The sequence below is a fragment of the Leucopleurus acutus genome (assembly GCF_964270905.1).
Source record: "Leucopleurus acutus genome assembly, chromosome: 13".
NCBI lineage: Eukaryota > Metazoa > Chordata > Mammalia > Artiodactyla > Delphinidae > Leucopleurus > Leucopleurus acutus.
This window is the reverse complement of record NC_139155.1, coordinates 80,668,063-80,694,430: the sequence shown is the minus strand read 5'-3', so window position 1 is coordinate 80,694,430 and position 26,368 is coordinate 80,668,063. Positions and strand designations below refer to the sequence as shown.

General features: G+C 42.7%; 1 protein-coding gene across 3 annotated transcripts in view; it reads left to right on the top strand.

Moving 5' to 3' along the window:
* Positions 1 to 12,678: 12,678 nt before the first annotated feature.
* CIT (citron rho-interacting serine/threonine kinase) overlaps positions 12,679 to 26,368 on the top strand; it is a gene marked incomplete at its 5' end in the record, with an annotated part of 169,926 nt that continues 156,236 nt past the window's right edge. For all 3 annotated transcript variants that reach the window (XM_082852595.1, XM_082852596.1, XM_082852594.1), the window contains 2 exons: positions 12,679 to 12,774; positions 18,155 to 18,296. In XM_082852595.1, coding sequence (XP_082708721.1) covers positions 12,679 to 12,774; positions 18,155 to 18,296 — 238 coding nt within the window. The remainder of the gene's footprint in view (positions 12,775 to 18,154; positions 18,297 to 26,368) is intronic.

Sequence of the window (26,368 nt, the reverse complement as noted above, 5' to 3'; positions counted from 1 at the left end):
CACAGTAAACCTCTTCTTATGTGTCATTGGCTTTGGTTGGGTTGCCTCTACCATCACTGTAGGGGAAAGGTATGGGATAAATGGATTGGCTGATGCCATATACAGACCCACTTCTGGAGGAAGGCTTAGGTCATTCTTGTCTAAAGCTTCTGGTTAAGAAGATGTGTGTGTGTGTGTGTGTGTGTGTGTGTGTGTGTGTAGGTTCACAAAGGATACCTGGGATTCTGTTTCCAGAGGTAGGATGAGGGATGTTTACTCTCAACTCCTAGCTATGGTCTGAGTTGTAGACAATTTATAAATTTTTTGTTGTTGTTGATTACACAAATACTGCATGCTTATCTTTCAAAAATTCAAGCACAGTGGACAAGAGCCGTCCACTATGCCTTATAGGTTTATGGTCTCTTACCCTCTCTTGGGAGAGACTGTAGAACAGTTTTCATCCGGACTGTGAATGTCTTGAGGTCATGCCTCCCTCCTCTTTGCATCACGTCTCATGGCTAACGCTGTGCTTTGTGTGGTAGCGGCACTGAACAGCTGTACCGATGACAGTGATGGTGGAGACCTCCACATACACATGGGCGTATTCTCAGAGACAGGCATGTCCCCACTGGGGAGTGGGAACCCAAGCAGTGCACTCCAGGAGGGTAGCAGTGTGGAGTCTCAATATTCGGAGGGGAGCTCGACAAGAGAAGGAAAAATAAGGAACAGGTAAGATGAGAGAATCACCTGAGATTGCCCTTACTTGTGTGATAGATGCTATTCTTGAATTGAAGGAGTAATGGCAGAGGATGGGCCATCTGTCAGTCATGGGGATGGAGTGAACCCCATTGGAACCAAGTCATCGTTATTGGTGATATTGGCAGCCAGTTTGGAAAATATGGAGGGCAAACTCTAAGGCCACTCCCATGACCAAGGCCTCCTGATTTTTTTTTTGTTTTTAATATTTATTTTATTTATTATTATTATTTTTGGCTGCGTTGGATCTTTGTTGCTGCGTGCGGGCCTTCTCTAGTTGCAGCGAGCAGGGGCTACTCTTCGTTGTGGTGTGTAGGCTTCTCATTGCGGTGGCTTCTCTTGTTGCGGAGCATTGGCTCTAGGTGCGTGGGCTTCAGTAGTTGTGGCATGAGGGCTCAGTAGTGGCTCGCGGGCTCTAGAGAGCAGGCTCAGTTGTTGTGGCGCACAGGTGTAGTTGCTCCACAGCATGTGGGATCTTCCCGGACCAGGGCTTGAACCCGTGTCCCCTGCATTGTCAGGCGGATTCTTAACCACTGTGCCACCATGGAAGCCCAGGCCTCCTGATGTTTATGTCCTTGTGTGATCCCTTCTCCTTGACTGTGGACGGGACCCGTGACTTGAATATGGCAAAAGTGATGGACTGTCACACCTGTGATTAAATTCCCTAAGACTGTAATGTCTTTCTTGCTGCAAGACTCTCTCCGTTGCTAGCGTAGAGGAAGCAAGCTTGTGAGCTTCTCTATGAACAGGGCCACATGACAAGAAACGGAGGGTGATCTTCACTGATGGGCAGCAAGAAATCATAATTACAGCTTTCAGGGAACTGAATGCTGCTGGCAACCACACATGCTTAAATACAAATCCTTCCCCAGTCAAACCTTGATATGACACCACTACCTGGGCTGAAACCCTGATTACAGCTTTGCAGAGGATCTGGCTCAGTATGTCTGGACTCTTGACTTATAAACTGTGAGATCATAAGTCTGTGTTGTTTCGTGCTGCTGAGTTTGTGGCAATATTGTTACATAGCATTAGATAATTAATACAGACAGACCTGAATGACATGCTTCATTTAATTTGCAACAGGTATAAAAGCACCTTATAGGGTGGTTCTCATTTTATTGACTAGCAGTGAATAGAGAGACACATGAGTGGCTCAGAAAACAAAAATCTATCTCTATCAGTCAGCATGGAGAGATAGGCCCCAATTTTTGTCATTGATTGGATGCCATGGGTATTTCCAATAAATCTCAGATCTTAATGATTTCTTATTCCTTGCAGAATCTTAGCTACACAGAGTGAAAAACTGGTAGAGGATCTCAGGTGTATTACCTTTTTCAGGTGTATTACCTTTTTGTTAGTGTTAGAAAAGGTTTTTAGTCGGCAAAGGAAAGTAAGCTGGGATTCATGCTCCTCAAGGCAGAAAGCCTTTATTTCCAAAGTCAGCTTTTTAGACACTGCTAATGGGGAGTGGAGAGAAAACTAGCTCAGAAGACGGATCATCTTCAAACCACATTACCCCTTAAGGAGAAATTTTGTTTCTAAAAATAAACCACCAAGCACACTGATTGAAAGAGATATGTCGTAATGGTCGTGGAAAATCTTCATGCCCAGAAAAATTGGTCACATTAAAGCGGTCATACTTTTCTCTGCAGTGAACACAGAGGATGTTGGTGTATCAATCTGTTGCTCTCCCTTCTCAAGTGTTTCATCCTAAATAACAGCCAACCATGGGAGTTTGCAAAACCATTTCATGCCTGTTCTCCCCTCTGCTGCTTAGTGTGTGCTGGAATCTTCCATCTGATGTTTGCATACTTCCCCTCTTAAAACCCTAGAATTTATTTCAGTTTACAGGTGGCCCTTGTTCGTATGCCAGGAAATGGTATGTTCTTGGGGCCCTCCACGATAAAGGGAGCATCCTGAAGGAATTTGCACTTCTTGTTGGCCTTTTTGTCGTAGGACGATTCTGAAACAGTCATCCAAGACTCAAAGCTGAGAACAAAAGTAGCTTCATGGACCCCACATTCCAAAGAGAGAAGAAAACAACTGGGGTCCCCGTCTTCTGTAAAAAGGAACCAAACTCCTATGCTATCTGCAGCCTCACTCTAAGCTGTATGGTGGTGGGGGTGGAGATAAGGCAAGGGCTGAGACTGTTCCTTCTCCTTCCCACTGGGGAAACTTTCTTAGTGATGGAGGGTGATATGGAAGAGCTAGAGGCGTCTTGTTCCCAGGGTGACCGTGATGGTCAGCGGACTTGCTGATGGGCTCTCTGAGCTCATGATTTTTTTACCTGGCCTCATGCATTTGTGCTTCTCAAAGAATTTTATTTTCAGTGTCTTCAAGTCTCAGCCACACCTCTCCCACAAACCCTAAAGTTGGGTTGTTTTTTGGAATTGCGCTTCATTTTTTCAACTTTATTGAGGTATAATTTATATACAATAAATGTACTACTTCAGGGGTACATTTAGATGAGTTTTGACAAATGTATACACCATGTATAACCATTAGTGCAATCAAATACAGAACGTTCTTAACAGCCTTGGAAAGGTCCCTCATGCCCTTTGGCAATTAGTCCTCAGTTCTACTCCCAATTCCATCTGCTATCAATTTTTCTGCTTTCTAGAATTCTACATAAATGCAATCATACAGTATGTACTCTTTTTGTCTGCTTTCCTTCACTCAGCTTATGATTTTGGGATTTATCCATGTTGTTGCATATATCATTAGTTACATTCTTATTGCTGAGTAGAATTCCATTGTTTGGATAGACAGTAATTTATTTATCCTGCGTTTTATGTTTATGTTAATTTGGGAAGAAAAGGAATTCTTAAATGTTGATGCTTCCTATTTAGGAACAAGTTATGCTTCTTCATTTTCTTACTCAAGTCTTGTTTTTTTTGTTGTTGCAGTACGCGAGCCTCTCACTGTTGTGGCCTCTCTGGTTGCAGAGCACAGGCTCCGGATGCACAGGCTCAGCGGCCATGGTTCACGGGCCTAGCCGCTCTGCGGCATGTGGGATCCTCCCGGACCGGGGCACGAACCCGTGTCCCCGGCATCGGCAGGCGGACTCTCAACCACTGCACCACCAGGGAAGCCCCTCAAGTCTTGTTTTTATGTCTGTGGTCAAGCTTTGTAGTTTTCTTTGTGTGACCTCTGCTCTTTTCTTGCTGTGTTTATTTCTAGGAACTTGGTATTTTGTTGTTACTGGAATAGAATCTTTTCTTTTTAACATTAGCTCAATGGTTGTTGCTGGTATAATGGAAAGCTATTGATTTTTCTGAACATTTATCTTATATTGGGCTATATTTTGGAAGTCTTGTTGGCTCTAATAGTTTCTTAGCTGAGCCTCTTGGATTGTTTTAGGTTTACAGTTCTATCTAATGATAACATTATCTCCTTTTCTAAGAGTGATACTTATTTCTTTTTCTTATTCTTGTGATCTCTAAGGAAAGGGAGGAAAATGGGAGGAAGATGGCTTGGGTGTGAAGGTGGAGAGGCAGAGAGAGGGTCAAAATGAAGCAGCCTGGGTATTCCCTGGTGGTCCAGTGGTGAGGACTCCGTGCTTTTACTGCTGAGGACCCTGGTTCAAGCCCCAGTTCAGTCCCTGGTCGGGGAACTTAGATTCTGCGAGCCAGGTGGTGTGGCCAAAAGAAATAATAATAATAAAATAAAATAAATGAAGCAGCCTGAACACTTGCTGTTGGCTGGGGCACAAATGAAGTGAGTAGACACCTTGGAACTTAGCTAAGGGTGTGAGCTGAGGAGAGGGTAGTTGGAAAAGTCCAAGTAGGGTCCCATTTCCTATGTTAGAAAATTGTGTAGGATGGGTCCCTTCCCCCTAATTTCTAGTCTCTGCTCCAAACATCAGCGGAGTTTTAAAGGAAGAAGGAGGGCAGGGAACAGCATAAAGAGACCACTCCCCTGCCACACTCCGAAGCCCCACCTATTCTGCGGAGGAGGGAGGTGAAGTATCAGAAACTGCGAAAACTTGAAGAAAACTGAAAGTTATGGGATTTGCTAGGGATGTCTTTAAAGGGTGGAAAAGGGAGGTTCGATAGAGAATGGTTGAAGCAAGAGATTGGAAAAAAGATAAAATTGTTTCTTTTTTTGGACAGATTGTTCAACAAGCCAGTTGCATTTAAAATGTCAGCTGCATTTCTATTGATCCTATTTTAGGAAGGGGTGTAATTAAGAGGACACTGGAGAAGGCATTGTCATTTGCAGAGAAGCCTATCTATATAATTTTTATAAAAGCATCCTCTTTTGAATCGGATTTGGATTTCGCCTTTCATGGCAATACCAGATGGGTATCACCAGGTATATAAAATATAATCAAGTCTTGTGTTCAGACACGCAGGAACGAAAATGGGAGCTGCCCCTGCAATTACCTCACTGGACCACTAGATGGCTCTACGGCTTTGGTGTGGCAAATGTAGAGTAAGCAGTTGTGCCTTAGGTGCTTTAAAGATAAGGAAGCCACTAGTGGAATTAGGTAGTCTCCAAGGTGAGAGCCTAAAAGTTATTGGAAGTGAAGTATAGGAGTTCATTAGTGTGGAATGAATGTGATCTGGAGAAATGCCTGAATTTCATATGAAAATCTTCTATTGTTAAACAAAGAAAGTAAATATAAATAGGCACAATGAGATACCACTTCATGCCCATTAGGGGTGGTTATTATTAAAAAAAAAAAGCACAGAAAATAACAAGCATCGGTGAAGATGTGGAGAAATTAGAGCCCTGATGCATTGCTAGTGGGAATGCAAAATGGTGTAATGGCTGTGGAAAACAGTTTGTCACTTTTTCAAAAAGTTCAATGTAGAATTACTGTATGATCCAGCAATTCCACTCCTAGGTATATACCCAAAGGAATTGAAAGCAGGGACTCAAACAGATGCATGTATGCCGGTGTTCACAGCAGCATTATTCATATTAGTCAAAATGTGGAAATAACCCAAGGGTCCATCAACAGACGAATGGATAAACAAAGTGGTATATCCATACAATGGAATACTATTCAGCCATGAAAAGGAATGAAGTGTTGACACATGCTACAACATAGATGAACCTTGAAGACATTATGCTAAGTGAAATAAACAAGACACAAAAGGATAAATAATGCATGATTTCACTTACATGAGGTACCTAGAGTAGGCAAATTCATGAAGACAGAAAGAACAGAAGTTACCGGGGGCTTAGAGGAGTAGGGGATGGGGAGCTATTGTGTAAGGCACACAATGTACAGTGTTTCAGTTTTATAAGATGAAAAGAGCTCTGGAGGTGGATGATGGTGATTGTTGCACAACAATATGAATATACTTAATGCCACAGAATTGTACATTTAAAAATGGTTAAGATGGTAAGTTTCATGTGTATTTTACCATGGAAAAAAAAAAGCTATGCAAAGCCGGACAGTGTCTTCCTCAATAGATACAAGCCCCCAAATAGAGATCTTGGGCTTTTCTGAAAACTGATGCTAATGAACAACAGAATACACGGGTAGAAAAGGATCTACCTATCCCATGTTTTGTGTTTCTTTTCTTCCCAAAGTCTTCCCAGCTGGGTTTGTTCTTCGGGGTTGGAAGGCCTCCTTCAGCACCCACACATGGAGAGATGAAATAATCTATATTGCAGTCTCCCCAGGTGTTTTAACTTTAATAGAAGTTGAGAAATAAAGAGAACATTATAGAGGTGCTCTAAGAGCAGAAGGAGTAGAAAAGTGCAACCCAATATTATTCATTGTGGAAAAAGCCAACCCAGTTAGTTTTAAAGAATGAAGTTGCAAAGAGAGTTCTTTTTAATGAATAGGCTTTTAGTCATTAAAAAGAGCATCTTTGACCTCATCTGCTACTCTCCTTGCCTGCATGAATTCTTCAACCTTACGGGTTGTGGTAGGCCCAGTCGTAGCCTCCAAAGATGTCCACTTCCTAATCCTCACCAATTGTGGATGTTACCTTACTTGGCCAAAGGGACTTTGCAGAAGTCATTAAATTAAGGATTTTGAGTTGGAGAGGATATCCAGGTGGGTCCAATGTAAGTGCAAGCATCCCTGTGAGGGAAGCAAGAGGGTCAGAGACAGAAGGAAAGGTAACAAATAAAGGGGAGAGGAGAGAGAGAGAGAGTGAGAGAGAGAGAGAGCAGAAGATTCCAGAAGATGCTACATCTGTTGCTACATTGCTGGCTTTAAAGATGGAGAAAAGAGCCATGGATCAAAAAGCTGAAAAAGGCACCAACAAGGACCCTCCCCTGGAGCCTCCAGAAAGAGCCACCCCTGCCAGCACCTCGATCTTAGTACAGTGAGACCTTTGTGGTTTTCCTGACCTCCAGAACGGTAAGAGAACACATCTGTGTTGTTTTAAGCCACTACGTTTGTGGTCACTTGTTACAACAGCAACAAGAAACTCATACACTGGCCTCCTTACTGTTTCTCCAACGCTTCAGGCTCCATCCTACGTCAGGGCCTTGTCTTTGCTGATCCTGCTGCATGCAGTGCTCTTACCCCAGTTGTTTGCATGGATTTGTGCCAAATTTGGAGTCTTTATTTGAATGTTACCCTCTCGATGAAGTTGTTTGTGAGCACTTTAAGATTGCAACCCCTCCCCTGCACTCTGTGGGCCCCTCTTCTGGATTATTTTTCCCCATAGCACATATTGCTGATTTTCTGTCTCTGCCCACTAGAATACGAACTCCCCAAGGTCAAGGATTTTGTACAGTTTATCTACTGCTGTCTCCCCAACACCTAAAAGAGTAGCACAAACAGTAGGCACTCAGTAAATGTTTGTTTGCAAACTTATTCTTCCTTGTTAGATGCTTTGTCTAAGGTCAAAGAAGGAAAAAAAAACATAGATGGGAACTCATTCCAACTTGGAGAAAACATTTGGAAAATGATGGTGTCAATGAAAGTTCTAACAGTTAAAAATTTCAAAACATTTAAAATGTATTTTGACTTGTTTGGGAGCTCTGCTGGTTGAAATAAAGTATATTTAATGTGTTCATTGGAAATTTTCACGTCATATAGTTATAACAGGTGGTTCTCAATTCTGGGCAATTTTGCCATCCAGGAGACATTTGGCAATGTCTGGAGATGTTTTTGGTTGCCACCACTGGGAGCATATGCTAGTGGGTAGGGCATCTACTGGGTGGAAGCCAAGATACTTCTAAACATCCTACAACACCTGGTTTATACCTGGGAGTATAAATCAGTACGGTCTCTTTGAAAAAGAGTTTACCACTATTTGCTAGCTATACTTTTTCCTAACACACAGTAACATGTATAATTTTAAAAATAAATGACATTTGTATGTGACCTGAAAGTGTCTCTCATGCCAATGGTGGGGAAAACAGGTAATACCTGGGATACGGCTTGCTCTTAAAAGGACTCAGCTGAAAAAAAAAAAAAGGACTCAGCTGATGGTGCTTTCTAGAAGCATTCCCTAGAAGTTACCCACAGCCAAAATATCTTGAGGAACTTTTTCTTGCCAAAGGGATCAGAATAGCTTTGTCTCTTTATATCTAGAATGGGGTTAGCGTCTTACTTTTCCTGTCCTTCGGGGGCATGGTTTGTACAATACTTAATGTTCCACTAAGTCTCGTTCGAGTCTTGCCGTCATTCCTCTTACCTCTTTAAGGTGCCTGGGAGCATCTCTGCTTGTGTTACGGCCCAGTTGAATGCTCTGAGGGCAATCACATTCCTGTTTTCTTCGTGTTTTGGGAATGTGCTGTGACATACCACCTGCCACCCCTCCCTTGTTGCCAGGGCCCTCTGGAGTCTCCATTGTTACAGGAGATTATCACAAAGTTTCACCATCTTTTGCCTACAGCTCCATCTCCCCACTATAATTGGCTTTTCAAAAACTGACAAGGAGGGTATCTTTTTCCTTTTGGTACCCCCAGTGCTTGGCACAATAAAAAAATTTTTTTAATAAAATAAATGAATAATTGAATGTAAGAACATCATGAAGTCCTTCACTATGACTCAGTGATGATGAGGTTCTTCCGGAGTCTCCGTCACAATAATCATCATGGATTCATGTTCTGCATAAAAGTGGTCATTGTTTCATTCTGCGCAAGAACAAAGAGAAGGTCTCAGCTTTCCTGTCAGTCTAGTTTTGTTTGTTTGTTTTTTGTGGTTCGCGGGCCTCTCATTGTTGTGGCCTCTCCCGTTGCGGAGCACAGGCTCCGGACGCGCAGGCTCCGCGGCCATGGCTCACGGGCCCAGCTGCTCCGCGGCATGTGGGATCTTCCCGGACCGGGGCACGAACCCGTGTCCCCTGCATCAGCAGGCGGACTCTCAACCACTGCGCCACCAGGGAAGTCCTGTCAATCTAGTTTTAACGACGGTTAATTCTATTTGGCAGTGTCTTATCCTTTTAGTATTGGCACACCGCCGTTGGTCCCTCCTAATTCTCTTTCCTCATATGCTTACTGTGCAGTTACTACTTCTGAAAGAAAATTGGGGTTAATGTGGTTTTTGCTTTATGTTTCCTTATTCATTTTATTTATTGTTTTTCCCTTGTTCTGTTTCACAAAGGATTTGCAGAGGCCAGCGATTGTTCTCATAGGAAATTAGTAGGCAGGATTCAGGGAAATGCAAAATGGTGCTGTTAACATTGTATTCTAATTTAGGATGAACAAGTCCCAAGATTCTGGTAAAGACTTCTATTTCTGACACCTGGAAACTAACAGGTTTGGCTGGATTAGAAAAATGAGCAGAGGCATTGACTAGATCCACATTCTCACCTTTCTGAGATTTTTTATATCAACAGCGTCTGTGACCCACTTTGCCTCTCTCTTCACCTTGCCATCCCCAAACTTTGGTTAACCCTCTCATGTCATTAGAAGTATTTGTTATTTTCATATATTTTTCTGGACTGGGTCAGCCCTTGCAACATCACAAAAGCAGAGGCTGGGAGAATTTCTAACATCTGCTGAGAAGCAGGTTTTGTATAGAGGAAAGGATTTGGAGTCAGACAGTCCAGAAGTTCCAAATCCAGCTTCACCACCTAGAGCTGAACAACTGAAGATTAGTCACTCCATATCTCTCAGCCTCAGTTTCTCCATCTGTAAAACTGAATTATAGTTCCTCCCTCTCAGGGTTATAGTAAAGATTAAATGAGATGTACTTGATTAAAAAAAGGGGGAGAGGGGTTTGATAAATAGTAGCTATCATTATTATCCCAGGATTATGTTTGGGGGGAAAAAAAGTGTATTAAGCAAGTCTGTAGCTTTGGTTTTATACTGATGTGTGCATGCGTGTGTGTGCCTGCATGTGATAACACGTTTCCAGTTCTATCTAGTGTAGGGATTGGAAATGTACAGAAAGGACTGCCTCCCTTTCAAATTTTAGAAATATACATAAATAGAACATCTATACACACAATTTACAAATTGTGAAACAAAAATCCATATTATTACTAGCTAGGCTGAGAACTAGATCATAGTAGCAACATGACTCCTGAAAGGTCACCATCCTAACCCTAGGTAACCACTCTCTGGACTTTTGCTTTCTTTATGGTTTTATCACCTGTATGTACATCCTTCTCTAAATATTTTATTTTGTTTTCCCGCTGTTGAAATTTATATGAATGAAAACATACCTTAATAACCTATACGGGAAAAGAATCTGAAAAAGAATATATATATATGTGTGTGTATATATATGTATACACACATATATGTGTATCTGAATCACTTTGCTTTACACCTGAAACTAACACAACATTGTAAATCAACTCTGCTCCAATAAAAAGGTATACTTTATTGTTTTGCTTCCTTCACTCAGCCTTGTTTTGAAAGTCATTATGTCATTGTGTTCAGCTGCAGTTTGTTCCTTTTCATTGCTGTATGAAAACACTGCAATATAAAAAATTATCCTTTCTATTGCTGATGGATATTTGGGTCGCTTCCAGTTTTCCTTTGTTTTTTGCCATGATGTTGTACGGTACTATTTGTACATTCTTGTACATATCTTCCGGTGTACACAATTAGGAGTTTCTCTAAGGTATATACCCAGGAGTGAGTCATAGAATGTACATATCATCAACTTTAGCAAATAGTGGCAAACTCTTTTTCAAAGAGACTGTACTGATTTATACTCCCATCAGCTATGTATGAATGCCTGTAGCTCCATATCTTTGCAAACACTGTCAGACCTCCTCCCCCATCCCCCGCCCCAATCTGGGTGCATATTATTGTATTTCATTGTGGTTTTAGTTTTCTCATTTCCTGATTAAGAATGACGTTGAGTATACTTTCGTATATTTGTTGGCCTTTTGGATTTCCTCTTTAGTGAATTGACAAAGTTCTTGTCTTTATTTTAAAATGTCCTATCAGACAGTCTCAATACCTTCGCCTATTTGTTGCAGGACAATCAGTCATCGAGGCAGATGGAATTTCAAACTCAAAACACTTGCTGCCTCAGCCGTACCCTATAGCAGAGAACCAGCTGGTTTACCAAAGTAACAAGTACTTCGACCTTAGGCAGGATTGAGGAACAAGACTACCAGGCAGAGCGGCCTCGCTGTCTTCCTCCTCGCAGGTGGCCTGAGAGCGAGTAGGGGACACGGCCCCGGGATCCCAGAGATCCCCAGAGATCCCAGACACAAATAGACGCGCAGTCAAAATTGCATCCTTGTGCTTAACCGCCAATTTCAAACTTCCAAGACCTGCCCTGCCGGGTTTTCCCTCCCCGTTTCCCATTGGCCATGAGTCAAAGGAAGAAACAATTTGATTGGCTATCTCTTTCACTTCCTCTGTCCCTTTAAGGACTTGGGCAGGGCCTGGTTGAGATACAACTGTCCATCATAGGAGCGGGAACGCTGATTGGTCCAGACGTATCTGGGCCCCGCCCGCGCCGTTCCCCGGGTTCAAATGCTGCGGCGGGACGCCCGGGGTGGAGCGGATCGCTGACTGGCGGGGTCGGCTGAGCGTGAGTCTGGTTCCCCTACGCCCAATTTCCTCTCCACCCCATTCTGCAAGACCTGGGGAAGGGCCTCCCGCACCCACACCAATCCCGGCTTTGCCTCTCGGAGCCGGGAGGGCGGCAGTTCCGCCCCTAGGGCTTCCGGGGGTCGGGAGGGTCTTCCTAGGCTGGCGGTGCACTGGCCCACTTCCACCAGAGCCGAGGGGTCGGCCAGGCGATGCAGGGGCCAGAGGAATTGTTCCTTTCTCAAGCTTGGTGGGGTCCTGTGTTTATTCTGCCCTGCCTCCTGTCAGCATTACTAGTGGGGGCTGGTAGCGCCTTAGAATCTGTGTGACCTTAATTTGCTTCTTCGCACCCATCCATCACTCCTACTTCCTGCCTCTTTCACCCTGTTCCAGCCCAGTTATTGTTAGAGAAGCCTAGGTCCTGCCTCAGAACCTTAACTCTGGCTGTGCCTTCTGCCCGGGATACTTTTCCTTCCCCAGTTATCAGCAAGGCTTGCTGCTTTAACGCCCTTCAGGTTTTGGTTCAGATGTCACCTTCTCAGTGACATTACTCTGACGCCACTGTTACACACACACTGCCATGCCCCAATTCCCCCATCTTGCTCTTTTACTTTTTTTTTTTTTTGAACCCCATGGCGCTTGAAACCTTTCAACATACCTGTATTGTGTAATTTGCTTATTTTCAGTGATTTATTCAGTAGCTATTAGTATTTATGTGCCGGGCTATATGTTTCCCCACTATATGAAGATAAAAGTCCCTGCCCTGGTGGAGCTTACAGTCTAAGGAGGGCAGATAAACAGACTTTTAAGAGAGTAGGTCAGATAAGTGTTACTCCTGTTACACTGAATAAAAATCTGATTTTTAATCTCCATCACCAGACTGAGCATCCCAAGACCCAGTGGTGGCTGATTTTCACCTCCCTTTCCTGATATCCTGAGGGAGCTCGGGATCTCTCAAGCCCTTCCTGCTCAAATCTGCAGAACACATTTAACCTGTCTCCCTTCACCACCAGTGGGGAGATGTTGAAGTTCAAGTATGGAGCACGGAATCTGCCGGACGCTGGTGCTGCAGAATCCATTGCCAGCCGGGCCTCCAGGTTGAATCTGTTCTTCCAGGTAAGAGACTGGCTTGCCATCTTTGCTCACCTCTGTTGTGTTTCCTTGGAACCTCTTTGTTACCTTTGCTTTTGTTATAGGACTGAGGCTAATCCAGGAGAAAATCCCCTTTGGTGTTTCATATGCGCTGATAGTTTTGGAAAGGAGCCATTGTTCAGACAGGAGTGGGTGGCTGAACTTGCCCTGGAAGGAAGACCTTTTTTTATGACTTCAGTACTAAAGTTTGTCCTTTTATTAAAGAAAAGTAATTGAACAAAGACACTCTTTTGACCGAAATTTCTATACTTGTAATCCTATAGAAATATAGAAATCTTTTTCATTCAAGGGATGTTTATGGTTTAGATTAAAAAAAAAAAGTTTTGATAAATACCACACCTGTGAAACCCCCTTTCCTCTCAAGATACAGACATTTCCATCACCGCAAAGGATTAAAACTTAATGTTGTCAGATTTTTTTTCCACGTAGACTTCTAATTCTTTTGTTTCTGATGTAGGTGGAACACCGTTGATGTAGAAATCCTTGTTTGACTTATGTATTCGTAAGTCAAAGGGACAATACAGATAGTGGTGAAGATTTAGGTTTGAACCCTGGCCCCAGTACTTGTTAGCTGTGTTACCTTGGGCGAGTCAGTTGCCTTCTCTGAATCCATTTTCCGTTCTTTATAATAGGGGTTATAACACCTAGTTTACAGAGTTGTGAGGATTAAATGAGATAATCCATGTAAAGTACTTAGTTTCTTGCCCAGCTCTTGGTAAGCCCTTTATAAATGGTAACTATTATTAGTAATAAGTGTAGACATAGTATTAGTGACAGTAATAAGAAATTTTTTTTAGCAGTCTTTCCTGATCCTTTTCTTTCCAATTAATACATGCTCTCATAGGCTTTTTAAAAAAATTTATTTAATTTATTTAATTTTTGGCTGTGTTGGGTCTTCATTGCTGCGCGTGGGCTTTTCTCTAGTTGTGTAGAGCGGGGCCTACTCTTCGTTGCGGTGTGCGGGCTTCTCACTGCATTGGCTTGTCTTATTGCGGAGCACGGGCTCTAGATGCGCGGGCTTAGTAGTTGTGGCTCAAGGGCTCTAGAGCTCAGGCTCAGTAGTTGTGGTGCACGGGCTTAGCTGCTCCACGGCATGTGGGATCTTCCTGGACCAGGGCTTGAATCCGTGTCCCCTGCATTGGTAGGTGGATTCTTAACCACTGCGCCACCAGGGAAGCCCAGTAATAATAAATTTATGTTCACATAGCAGTAGTTGTATTTAAGAAGGCATTTTTGTATGATACCTGTAGGATGATAAATAGTAATACTATTTAATAGTAAGTTAATAGTAATACTATTAAATTTAATAGTATTTAATAGTAATACTATTACATTTAAACCAACTATACTGGTTTAAATGTAATAGTATTTTACAATGTTATATTAGTTTCAACACTAATACGATCTTGAGGACATTTTCCCCAAGATATTGGTATTGGGGAATGTTCAAACAGATCAGAATGGGGACAGATTGAAAGTGTAGGTGGGACCATCCCCATCACCATTTAAGTCATGAGCCATTTTTCACTAATGAATAGTCTGTTTTTAACCTCAGCTGACTGAGTGCTACCACTTTTTAGCCCCTTTATCGTTTTACTCCCAAACTTTCAACTTATGACAGAATTTATTAAGGCCTTATCATATGCAGATGTAGAGGGAGACAAAGACTTGCCCAGAATCACTCAGCTTGTAAACGGCAAAGCCATGCCCAGTTTTTGTTCTGTGGGTATGTAACTGCTGGGCAATACTGCCAGAGTATGTCAGAGTTTATTAAGTGTGTCTTGTACTTAAATGTCATTTTAACAGCAAGGATTGTGGATAAACCCCTAATTCATCTTTTTTTTTAAACTAATGAGTTCCACCCCGCCCCCAGGAAAGCTGTTATTTGCAAGTGTAGCGTAACCCTAACATTCGCCTTAATATAAACAGGTAAGGATACTGTTTTTCCCCCTTCCAGCTGAAACTGCATTCCTTCTTGGATGGGACTTGAACACAGCCAAAACTCAGATTGGACTTGAACCCACGATCCCTGACTTAGGAGGGGACTTGAACCCACTGTCCTTTAATTGAAACCACTCACCTGGTGTCAGGACTTACTGAAGCTCAGGTTCTCTTGTCTCAGCACAGAAAAGGCAGAGTGAGTTTCTTAGCATAGGATGCTTGTGAGAGATACAAACAGCCAACAAGGGAATGCAGCCCCGAGAGCAAAGAGGGGCTACGTTTTTATAGTCAAAGAAAACGTGGGGAGGGGAGAAGACCACCTTTTTTATCATTTTTGGGCAGACATCAAGGCTTATATCATTAGTTCTTCCTTTGACCCTATATGGTCTAACCGGGACTGTCATGGTGCTACTTAAATCATGTATATTAGCAGGAGAGTGGTAACATATACTAAAATATGGTAATTCATCTCAGGTTTCAATATAATGTCCCCTTTCACCTAGTTTCTTTCTCCTTTTACCTATATTTCTGTCTTGGCTACATGCAGAAATGCTCCTCTTCAAGGACCATTAACTTCCTGACTTCGTGTAAAAAGATTCAGAGCCCATATCTATTGTCTCGTGTTTTAGCTGTCAGGACTTGTGGCTTTAGTGTACTTGGTACTTGGATGCACCTGGTCTTCCTTCAAGGTAGTATAGGTTGTTGCTAGGTTATTGGATTCTTTTCCTTTTTTTTTTTTTTTTTTTTTTTTTTTTTGGTGGTACGTGGGCCTCTCACTGTTGTGGCCTCTCCCATCGCGGAGCACAGGCTCCGGACGTGCAGGCTCCGGACGCGCAGGCTCCGGACGCGCAGGCTCAGCGGCCATGGCTCACGGGCCCAGCCGCTCCGCGGCATGCGGGATCCTCCCGGACCGGGGCACGAACCCGCGTCCCCTGCATCGGCAGGCGGACTCTCAACCACTGCGCCACCAGGGAAGCCCTGGATTCTTTTCTTGAGTGGTCATTAGCTTATAACAGTCTCCCAGACTCCCTTAAAATTCCCTCTCTGTCCTTAATCCCCTAGTGGGATTTCTAAACTATTTAATTATCCTACTCCATCCCTATCCCAGCGCCCTTTTAATGAGGTTTGGATAGAGAGTAGCGGTTTTGTTTTCCATTTAGGTAAGTACTTTAGACAGGGTCTCAGTTTCTACTTAACAGAACTTCCCCACAAGCTCTAGGTCAGTGGTTGGCAGACTTTAACATTTTCGAGCCAGCAAAATTTTACAAATTTGCTGGGCTGACCTAGGTTTGCCAGCTTTCTATTTTGCCAAGTAAGGAATGTAAAAAACACACAGAAAAAAGAAAATCATATTATCTTCTTTATTTCATAAAGAAAGGACATTTTAAGAAATACCATGAGAGGAAGGACATCGTTGCAGAATAAAGGACCATTTTACAATTTGAATACATGTAGCTTTATAAAAGAGTCATCATGTGGTGTTCATCTTTTCTTATTTCATGGCAGACTTGAAAACTTTGTTAAGACTCAGTACTGTATTTGGGAACAGCTGCTTAAACTCATTAAGGAACAGAAGAAACAAAGAATCTTAGTTTCCCAGTTAGTGGCAGAACTCTAAAGTGACAGAAGGGTGACCTTTTGTGACCCAGTGCTTCACAAACCTGGCTGAGGTCTGACTCTCTAGGGAGGACTTGTTACTAAACATATTCTAAGCTACAAACTGGGAAATTGGAATTCAGTAGGTTGGGGTGGAACCTGAGAATCTGTCTTTTTTTGTTTTTTAAGTGCTCCAGTTCTCCAAGTGATTCAGATGTAGCCAATCTGTTTCTGTTACCCAGTGCTGTGTAACAAACCACTCACAAAGTTTAAAACAACAGTGATTTATTTTGTCTTATGGTTCTGTGGGTTGGCTGCATTCAGCTAGGTGGTTCTTCTGCTGGGGTCACTCATGGGGCTGTATTGAGTTGGGAGCTTGCCTGGGACTGGAACATTTGGGTGCCAACTGCTGGCTGGGGAGCCTCAGGGTTCTACTGACCTCTCTTCTCCAAAGGTCTTTCATTATTCAGTGAGTCTAACCTGGGGCTTGTAATTTTTTTCTGTGGATAATAAGTATTTTAGATGTCATGGGCCTTACGGTCTCTGCTGCAACTAGTCAACTCTGTCATTGTAGCACAGAAGCAGCCATAGATGATGTGTAAATTAATAGGTATGGCTGTGTTCCAATAAAGCTTTATTTATAGAAACACGCAGTGGGCCAGATTTGGCTGACCCCTGGTCTAGCCCAAGCTTCTTGACTTGGTGGATGGCTTCCCCCAAAAAGCAAAAGTAGAAGCTGCCAGACTTCTTAAGGGCTCCACCTTGAACTGGCACATGATCCCTTATGTCATGTTCTGTTGGTTGACGTGAGTCATGGCGATGGCACAGATTCACGGGGAGAGGAAATAGATTCCGACTCTTGGTGGGTGCAGTGGCAAGTGCCTTCAGAGTTAGAGGAACTGTTGGTGGCCGGCATTGCAGAGAGACCTGCACACAGTCCACAGCTTGGCACATGGGTTTCATTGCTCTAGACCAGGGGTGCAAACTCATGTCTTTGGGGGCCAGGCAGTGTAAAGGAGTCAAGTGAGCCAGATGGAAGAGCTGCGAGTCAGGTCTGCAGTGAAATGCAGACCACATCCGCTACCCAGAGGGGCAGCGCTCCTCAGCTGCAGCTCAGCATCCCCAGGCAGGAATGTGGGGCATTGTTGCCAGATCTGCCAGGGTCTCACAAGAAGCCGGAAATCCTCCCCTCCCCCCCCTTTTTTTTTTGGTGTGAAATCTCCTGATTTTTCAATATTGGCAGATAACTCAAATTATTTTAAATACCACAGGCCAAACAAAACATGTCTGTGGGCTAGATGCAGTTTGCCAGTTTGCAGCTGTTGCTCGAGATCGTGAATAAATTCAGCTTTAGTGCAGTCACTCCATTTACACAACCCTAGATTGTTCAAGTGAATTAAACCGAAGTTATGTCAGCAAACCTCTGGGAACACAGGGAGGAAGAGGCAATCATTGTGTCCTAGTGCAGAGACATGGAGATGTGACAGGACCAGCAGGGTTCAGAGTAAATGTCCCCACGAGCCTCAGACCATTAAGAAAGAAGGACCTTTTCTTACTCTTGGCACGCTGGTGAAGTTTTTCTCCCGAGGTGCTGGAGGAAGAAGCCCACGGTGATGGAATGTCCAAGTGATAACTTAATGACTGTCAATGGATGTTGCTTTAAAGAACGAGGCCACCGAATTATGTTGTTACTGTGTGTCGTGAGCAGTTAGTCGAGTTGGTAGCTTGCAATTTACTCTGCGTGGATGTTATTGATCAAAGCTTTTCATTATTGACAGTGTCTCCATCTGCTGTTTGCTGTTTTTAGGGGAAACCACCCTTCATGACTCAACAGCAGATGTCTCCTCTTTCCCGAGAAGGGATATTAGATGCCCTCTTTGTTCTCTTTAAAGAATGCAGTCAGCCTGCTCTGATGAAGATTAAGCACGTGAGCAACTTTGTCCAGAAGTGTAAGTGTGGGCAACTTTTTCTTGAAAACTGTCCTGCTTAGAGAGAACTAGAAGGATGCCAGGGGCGGGATGTATTTGTGGTCAGTGGGAGTGGGTGGGAAGTCTGCTTTAGACGGACTCACCTTCAAGGTCAGCTTCCACCTTCTGTCTCTGGGAGACCGGATAAGTCTTGGTTGCAAGTGACAGAAACTCAACTCAAACTAGCTTAGGCCAAAAAGTGAATGAAAAAAATTTTTTTTATTTTATTGAAGTATAGTTGATGTACAACATTGTGTTGATTTCTGCTGTACAGCAAAGTGATTCAGTTATATATTTTTTTCATTATGGTTTATCACAGAATATTGAATATAGTTCCCTGTGCTATGCAGTTGGACTTTGTTGTTTATCCCAAAAAATGAATTTTTTTTGGCTCATGAAACTGATAGTCCAGGAATGGGTCAACTTTTAGGCATGGCTGGTTCCAAGGACTTAAATAACATCCTCTGGCTCCATCTTTACACTCACTCAAAGCTGATTATTCATTAAGCATTATAAGCACAGTGCTTAGTGCCCACAGTATTTAATTTTAATAAATTGAATTTATTGTAATTAGTTTAACTTAATTTATTTTAAAATCATAAGAAAATATGGGTATGCTAATAATGTTTAATGATTCTGGATTATATTCATCTTTATACCAATGCAGTCATAAAAAATATATATATTTATATAAAATATATTTTTTATGGAGCAAGGGACAGATGAAGGCAAAAGTGCCTAGGGACTGTGAAAGTCATGAATCGGCCCTGCCCGCACCTTGTTGTTGTGTTTTATTTATTTATTTTAAAGTATTTATTTATTTATTTGGCTGCACTGGGTCTTAGTTGCAGCATGTGGGATATAGTTCCCTGACCAGGGATCGAACTCGGGCCCCCTACATTTGGGAGCGTGGAGTCTTAGCCACTGGACCAACAGGGAAGTCCACGAATGCACCCTGTTCTCGACTCTCCTTGACTTCCACGTGGTGGGGAAGCTGACTGCTGGCTCCCCAGTTTCGTATTTTTTCACGGGGCCCCAGTGGTTTTCAACCAGCGGTGATTTTGCCTCCCAGGGGCATTTGGCAGTATCTGGAGACAGCTTTGGTTGTCACAGCTGGCGGGGAGGGGGCTCATGGCAGCTAATGAGTGGAGACCGGAGATGCTGCTAAACATCCTACAATGCACGGGGCAGCCCCCCACCACCCAGAACTCTGGGACGAGCGGGCCTTTCTCTCTCGCCATGAAATCTCAGGGCCTCTTCCTCTCCATACGGCTCTTCTGTGTGGTCCCTCCATGAAGGGTTGGCCAACTACAGCCTGGGATGCCTGCTTTGTAAACAAAGTTCTGCTGGAATACAGCCACGCCTGTTCCCTAGGGCTGCTGTCACATCACAAGGCATTTGAGTAGACGTGACCATATGGCCTACAAAGCCTAAAATATTTACTGTCTGGCCCTTTAAGGAAAAGCTGCTGACCCCTGGTCTACACTCTAGCAGAGATGTCTAGACCTCCTCCATGGCAACTCAGGGTTTCCAAAAGCACAAAAGCGGGAGCTGCCAGGCCTTTTTTGGGCTCAGGCCTGGAAGGGACGTAGAATCTCTTTGGTTGCATTCCACTGTTTGCAGTGAGGCATAGGGCCCCACAGATTCCATGTGCCGGGGAACTACGTGTATCTTCCACTGTCTATGTTCATGCAATCCCAGGGAAGATTCTCATTGGCTCTGCTTTGGGTCACTTGCCTACCCCTTGACCAGTCACTGGGCCAGGGTGTGAAGTACTGTGATTGGCCTCATTTAGGTGCCCAGGGGTCCAGGGCACTGTGATAACCAGGACCTCATGGAAAGGGGGATATACATTGCCCAAAGGACCTGGAAGTTTTGAGTGGATTAAACCAATGTATTACTAAGTGACCATTGGTACCCTGTCTGTTCTCAGTGCCCTCATCTGCAAAAAAGGGGAAAACGCATTATCTCATCAATAGGGATTGAATGAGTTAGTGCACAGTCCAGGCTTATCATGTTGCCTGGCACGTAGAAACAATCAATAAATGTTACCCAATAATGATAACCATAAACCTCAACGTTTAATATATTGTGTACCTTTAACTTGAAAATGTACTTGGCGTATCTGTTCATGATTCTGTGTTTGTTTGAATAAGCTCCCACCTTATTTTGTGGAATATTTAAATTCTCAAATAGGGAGTGGGAGGGGAAGGAATTATGTGACAGACTAATTTACTGAGCTATCAACATGCACCTTCTTTAGTCTTGAGATTGCCCTCCGGTTCCTTTAAAGCAGTGGATCTTCTAGACTCATTCAGTAATCAGGGGGCTAGACTTAGTGAAACATAGATTTTTCTAATAGAATCCTCTTCCAGGGAGCTGTTTCATATTTTTAAAGAGGCTTCCTGGAGAGTATGGTTGAGAGACTATGACTGGAAAAGGGTGATTGCATTAGTATGCTCTTTTCCCCCCTTTGATTTTCTGTTTTGGAATGTAAGCTTCATTTCTCCATGGGAAGAAGGGTCCAACAGCTCTTACTGCATACGTTTCTCGAGTCTTGCCATAGAGATGGAGATTTTCTTCAGGGACTGTTGGAGGAAGTGAGACAGAATAATACAGCCCTGAAGCAGTGCCCCTAGCTTGGGCCAGGAGAGGGCAGGGAGCTGGCATCTGGGAACCAGGGAAGGGCTTTTTGTTTCTTAATTGTTATTCTAGCCCCAGTGCCTAAAACAGTGTCTGCTTCACAGAAGGTTTTAATAAATATTGGTTGACTGACTATTGCTGATGAACAGAATAAGTAGCAAAATCTTAGGTAGTATATCACGTATTTTGTGTAAAAAATAAACAAGCGTGATATTAAAACATGCAGACAAAGTGTTGATAATGGTTAAAGTTGGACTGTTCTTGGTGATCTGACAGTAGCTGAAATTCTACCCTCTTAACTGGGTTCGCTGCAGGCAAGCATATGTTCACAACCTTAGTACTTTGGGCAAAATGTAACTTTAAGAAGCCCCCCCGCATTGCAAACATGATACAAAGTAATTATTTGCAGCAACGTGGATGGACCTAGAGATTATCATACTAAGTGAAGTATGACAGGGAAAGACAAATATCATGATATCACGTATATGTGGAATCTAAAAAAAACGATACAAATGAACTTATTTACAAAGCAGAAATAGACTTACAGACATAGAAAACAAATCTATGGTTACCAAAGGAGAGGGGAGGGATAAATTAGGAGTTTGAGATTAACATATACACACTGCTATATATAAAATAGGTAACTAACAAGGACCTACTGTATAGCACAGGGAACTATATTCAATATCTTGTAATAACATATAATGGAAAAGAATCTAAAAAAGAATATTTATATGTGCATAGCTAGTCACTTTGCTGTACACCTGAAACTAACACAACATTGTAAATTAACTATATTTCAATAAAAATATTTTAAAAATACAAAGTTAAATATAAAAGGTCAGAGTGGGAGAAAATCCCTCAAAATCTTTCCTAAGATAACCACTGTTAACGATTTGGTGTGTAGTACTGCAGTTTTTCTTTTGTCCTTATAAAATATTTATTATGAAATGTTCAAACATACCTGAAGGTGAAGAGACAAGTGTCGTGAGCCCCCACATACCAATCCACTAGCTTGAGCAATGAACCCTTTTCCATTGCGTGTTCTAACATTGCTGTGTTTTAATTTTGTGCAAAATGGCTCATGTTTATAATGCTTTTGCCACTAGGTTTGCTCACCTAGCAAAATATTTACTCGACAGGTATTTACGGAGCACTCGCTATGTGTCAGCTTCTGTTTTGGGTACTGGCTTTACAGTAGTGATCAAAACAGAAAAAATCCTTGTTCTTGAAGAACATAGACTCTAGTGGAGGTCGAGCTACTGAATTCTTTTAAACATGTGCCTAATCTTTTATGTGGGTGGACTCTTAGGCTGTTTCCCCTTTCCTACTAACGGACCTCTAGGTTGTTTCTGATTTTTTTCCTGTAACAAACAGCGCTTATCATAAGTATCTTGATATGTATGCCTTTGGAGCATTTCTGTGAAGGATGAATTCCTAGAGATTGAAGTGTCGCAATACTGAGTTTCAAAAAAGGAAGCAGTGCACTCATCTGTGGTGGCTTTTGCCTCCTGGGTCCAAATAGATATCTGACAAGGACCTTCTTTGACTGCATTTTCATTCCATGCTTTGGGTCTTTACCTCCTCTCAATGTTCAGTCTGCACTGGGCTCAGAGTGGGCAGGGATGAAGTGTCGCTGTGGTTTTGAAGTCACAGAAGTTGCTGGTAGGGAGAGAAGTTGTGAAGGGTTATTTTTTCCACAGTCATAGACATGAGTTTAGCATCTCACCTGTTCACCTTAATAATCCACAAGCCTGACCCTGTCGGACAGGGGAGGGAGTTGGCAGGACACGGCCGAGGCCAGGAAGCCCCAGAGGAAGTTTGGGCAATGGCGCCTACCCTCGGCACCAAAACCAGTAAGCCACTTGGTGTCTTTGGTCAACTTACACATTTGGAGGGCGGACCACAATGAAATCTGTCGTGTGCAAAATGAACCCCATGACGGACACAGCTTCCTGTGGTTCTGAGGTTAAGAAGTGGGGGACCCAGCAGCTGACAGTGGAGAGTGACGAAAGCAGAGATGACCTTCTGGACATTTAGATGCAAACCAATGCAGGTGAAGGTCCCCTGGTGAAAACTGACTTCTGATATGTTCTTTCATTGTCCAGTGAGCAATCCGTAATTGATATATAATTTAAGTCCAGCTTGTAACAAGATTTTTTAAACTGGAAAAAAAAATCCAAAAGCCTTTGGATAACAGCATTGTGATGTGGAATGGTTTCTCAGAATTCTGAGAGCATCGCGATGGTGTTGCCTGCAAGCGGTTTTGTCTCCCTGGGTGATTGAGATGCCTGGTGGTTGCCAGTGACAGACCCAGAGTTATTAAGTTGGACAATGCTGTAAGCAACACAGGGGCCCAAGGCCTAACAGAATCAGGAGAGCCTGGCCTTGTGTGCGAGCAGTGATGAAATCAGGTTCAAGCCAGCATATTTGGGGAATTAATAATTCAAAACTCAAGTACTAGATCTGAAAGAAACTTGGAAGAGGGCAGGGCAGAAAGGCTGGGCTTGGCACAGTGATGTCAGGGCAAAAGGAAAATATCGTGCAGCTTTCAGTTTTGCTTCTGCATGGAATTCTCCCTGAAAGTGCTGTTTCTTTATTTTTTTGTTTTCCAACGGTCACGATGAATTCATGCGGATCCACCCACCCCTCTTGCCTGATTACTCAAGGGGCCAAAAGAAGGTGTTTTTAGGATGACTGTTGAAGTAAGAGATGTGGTTAGTGCAGTGATGTTCATCGTATGAGCCTTTGAGCTAAGTTAATTCAACTCCACCCACGCAACAAAGAAAGGGAGTGGGTAACAACAATTAAAATTGCATCGGCTAATTCATGAATATGTTGGCAAGTGACTGTGGTTATGAAGTGGCTTTTCCCTTTGTTGGATTCTGTCCCTTTCGCTGTGTGAACAGCTCTCTGAGTGATTGTAACTCTAGAGTGTGGCTCCCAGCTTTATCTGGTGCCCACCCACAGAAATGAGGGTCACTCCAGGGTACCCGTGGGATTTCAAGAGTCCCTTGGTCTTCACCATGGCACCTTTCTGAGGGATTCTCCAGGATAATTTTGATTACATGTTTCTCTTGTCTTGCTTAGGAGTGTAACCCTCTATATGAGGCAGTTTCTCTGTATCAGGCAGGATTGAAGGATTTGGTCAGTCATAACTGTTCCGCTCTATTCTTTTTTTAAAATATTTTATTGAAGTATAGTTGATTTACAATGTTGTTAATTTCTGCTGTACAGCAAACTGATTCAGTTATACTTATATATATTCTTTTTCATATTCTTTTCTATTATGATTTATCACAGGATATTGAATATAGTTCCCTGGGCTATACAGTAGGACCTTGTTGTTTATCCATCCTGTATATAATAGTTTGCATCTGCTAATCCTAAACTCCCAATCCATCCCTCCCACCCCTCCTCCCCCTTGGCAACCACAGGTCTGTTCTCTATGTCTTTGAGTCTGTTTCTGTTTCGTAGATATGTTCATTTGTATCATATTTTAGATTCCACATATAAGTGATATCATATGGTATCTGTCTTTCTTTTTCTGACTTACTTCACTTAATATGATAATCTCTAGGTCCATCTATGTTGCTGCAAATGGTATTATTTCATTCTTCTTTTTAAAAAATTTTTTATTGGAGTATAGTTGATTTACAGTGTTGTTAGTTTCAGGTAAACAGCAAAGTGGATCAGTTATACATTTATATATATATATATATACCTATATATATATATATATATATATATACTATTTTTTTTTTAGATTCTTTTCCCATATAGACCATTACACAGTATTGAGTAGAGTTCCCTGTGCTATACAGCAGGTTGTTATTAGTCCATTCTTTCTTATGGCTGAGTAGTATTCCATTGTATATATATAAACCACATCTTTATCCATTTGTCTGTCGATGGGCATTTAGGTTGCTTCCATGACCTAGCCTGTAAATAGTGCTGCAATGAACATTGGGGTGCATGTGTCTTTTTGAATTATGGTTTTCTCTGGGTATATGCCCAGGAGTGGGATTGCTGGATCATATGGTACTTCCAGTTTTAGTTTTTTAAGGAACCTCCATACTGTTCTTCATAGCGGCTGCACCAATTTACATTCCCACCAACAGTGCAAGAGGGTTCCCTTTTGGCCACACCCTCTCTAACAGTTATTGTTTGTAGACTTTTTAATGATGGCAGTTGTGCCTGGTGTGAGGTGATACCTTATTGTAATTTTGACTTGCATTTCTCTAATAATTACGTTCCACTCTATTCTTTAGACCATTAGAGTTGTTGCAAATCCAGTGATGCCCCAACTTAGTGCTGTTAAATAAATATATGTTAGATTCCAAATCTGCCACCCGTTTAGTCCATACTTTAAACACTGAGAATCTCTCACTGTTCTGCCCCCTCCTCCGATCCCCCAAATTCATATGTTAAGGCTCTATCCCCCAACATGTGAAGGCTTTGGGAGATAATTAGGTTTAGATGAATTCATAAAGGTGGTCTCCCATGATGGAATTAGTGTCCCTGGAAGAAGAGGGACGAGGGCTCCTTTTCTTTCTGCCACATGAGGACACAGGGAGAAGGTGGTCGTCCATCAATCAGGAAGCGGGTTCTCTCCAGGATCTCAGTCTGCTGGCCTTCCCAGCCACCAGGACTTTGAGAAATACATGCCTGTTGTTTAAGCCGCTTTGCCCATGGGTCTGTGGTGTTTTGTTAAAGCAGTCAGGGCAGATGAAGACACCAACTGAGAGATTGCACTCGGAGAAGGAATAGACTATATGCCAAGAAAAAAGATAGTTGCAAACCCATCCAGGTGTGTGATACGTCAGCTCTGCAGGACCAGGGTCGGGGCTCTATTTGGTTCCTTGGGCTCAGGCTTTTTTTTTCCCTTTGGTAGCGCTGCTGCATATTAAGGCCAGGAAGGTATTTACTGACACGATCCAAGGGAGATAAGACTTGGGCTAGTGGGATAAAACTGAGCAGGACATGTGTAGTCAGAATGGAATGATCTGGAAGTCAACTCCAAAGTCGACTGACAAGGGGATCACATTGCTTACATCCCATTATAAACTGATTTAAATGCTGGTAAGAACTTTTGATCACACACTGCCCTGCAGCCTCCAGAGAGGAAGAAAAGCATGATTTCCGTTCTCCTTCCCCTATTTTCTACGTCTACAGGATTCAAATCATAGCTGCCATGGAAACTGTGCTTTGGAATTTCTGGAGCCCTTAATTTTAACTTAGCATAGGAAAACACTTTTATGCTGATTTTATAATTATTCACGACGACGAGAAAGTGACTAAGTGTCTTCTGACAGCTAGGGAAGACATTGCAACACTTTCTTCTTTCTTCTTTTCTTTTCGCTTTCATAAAGATGCGCGTATTTGAAGCACGTTATGGATCAGGAGTCACT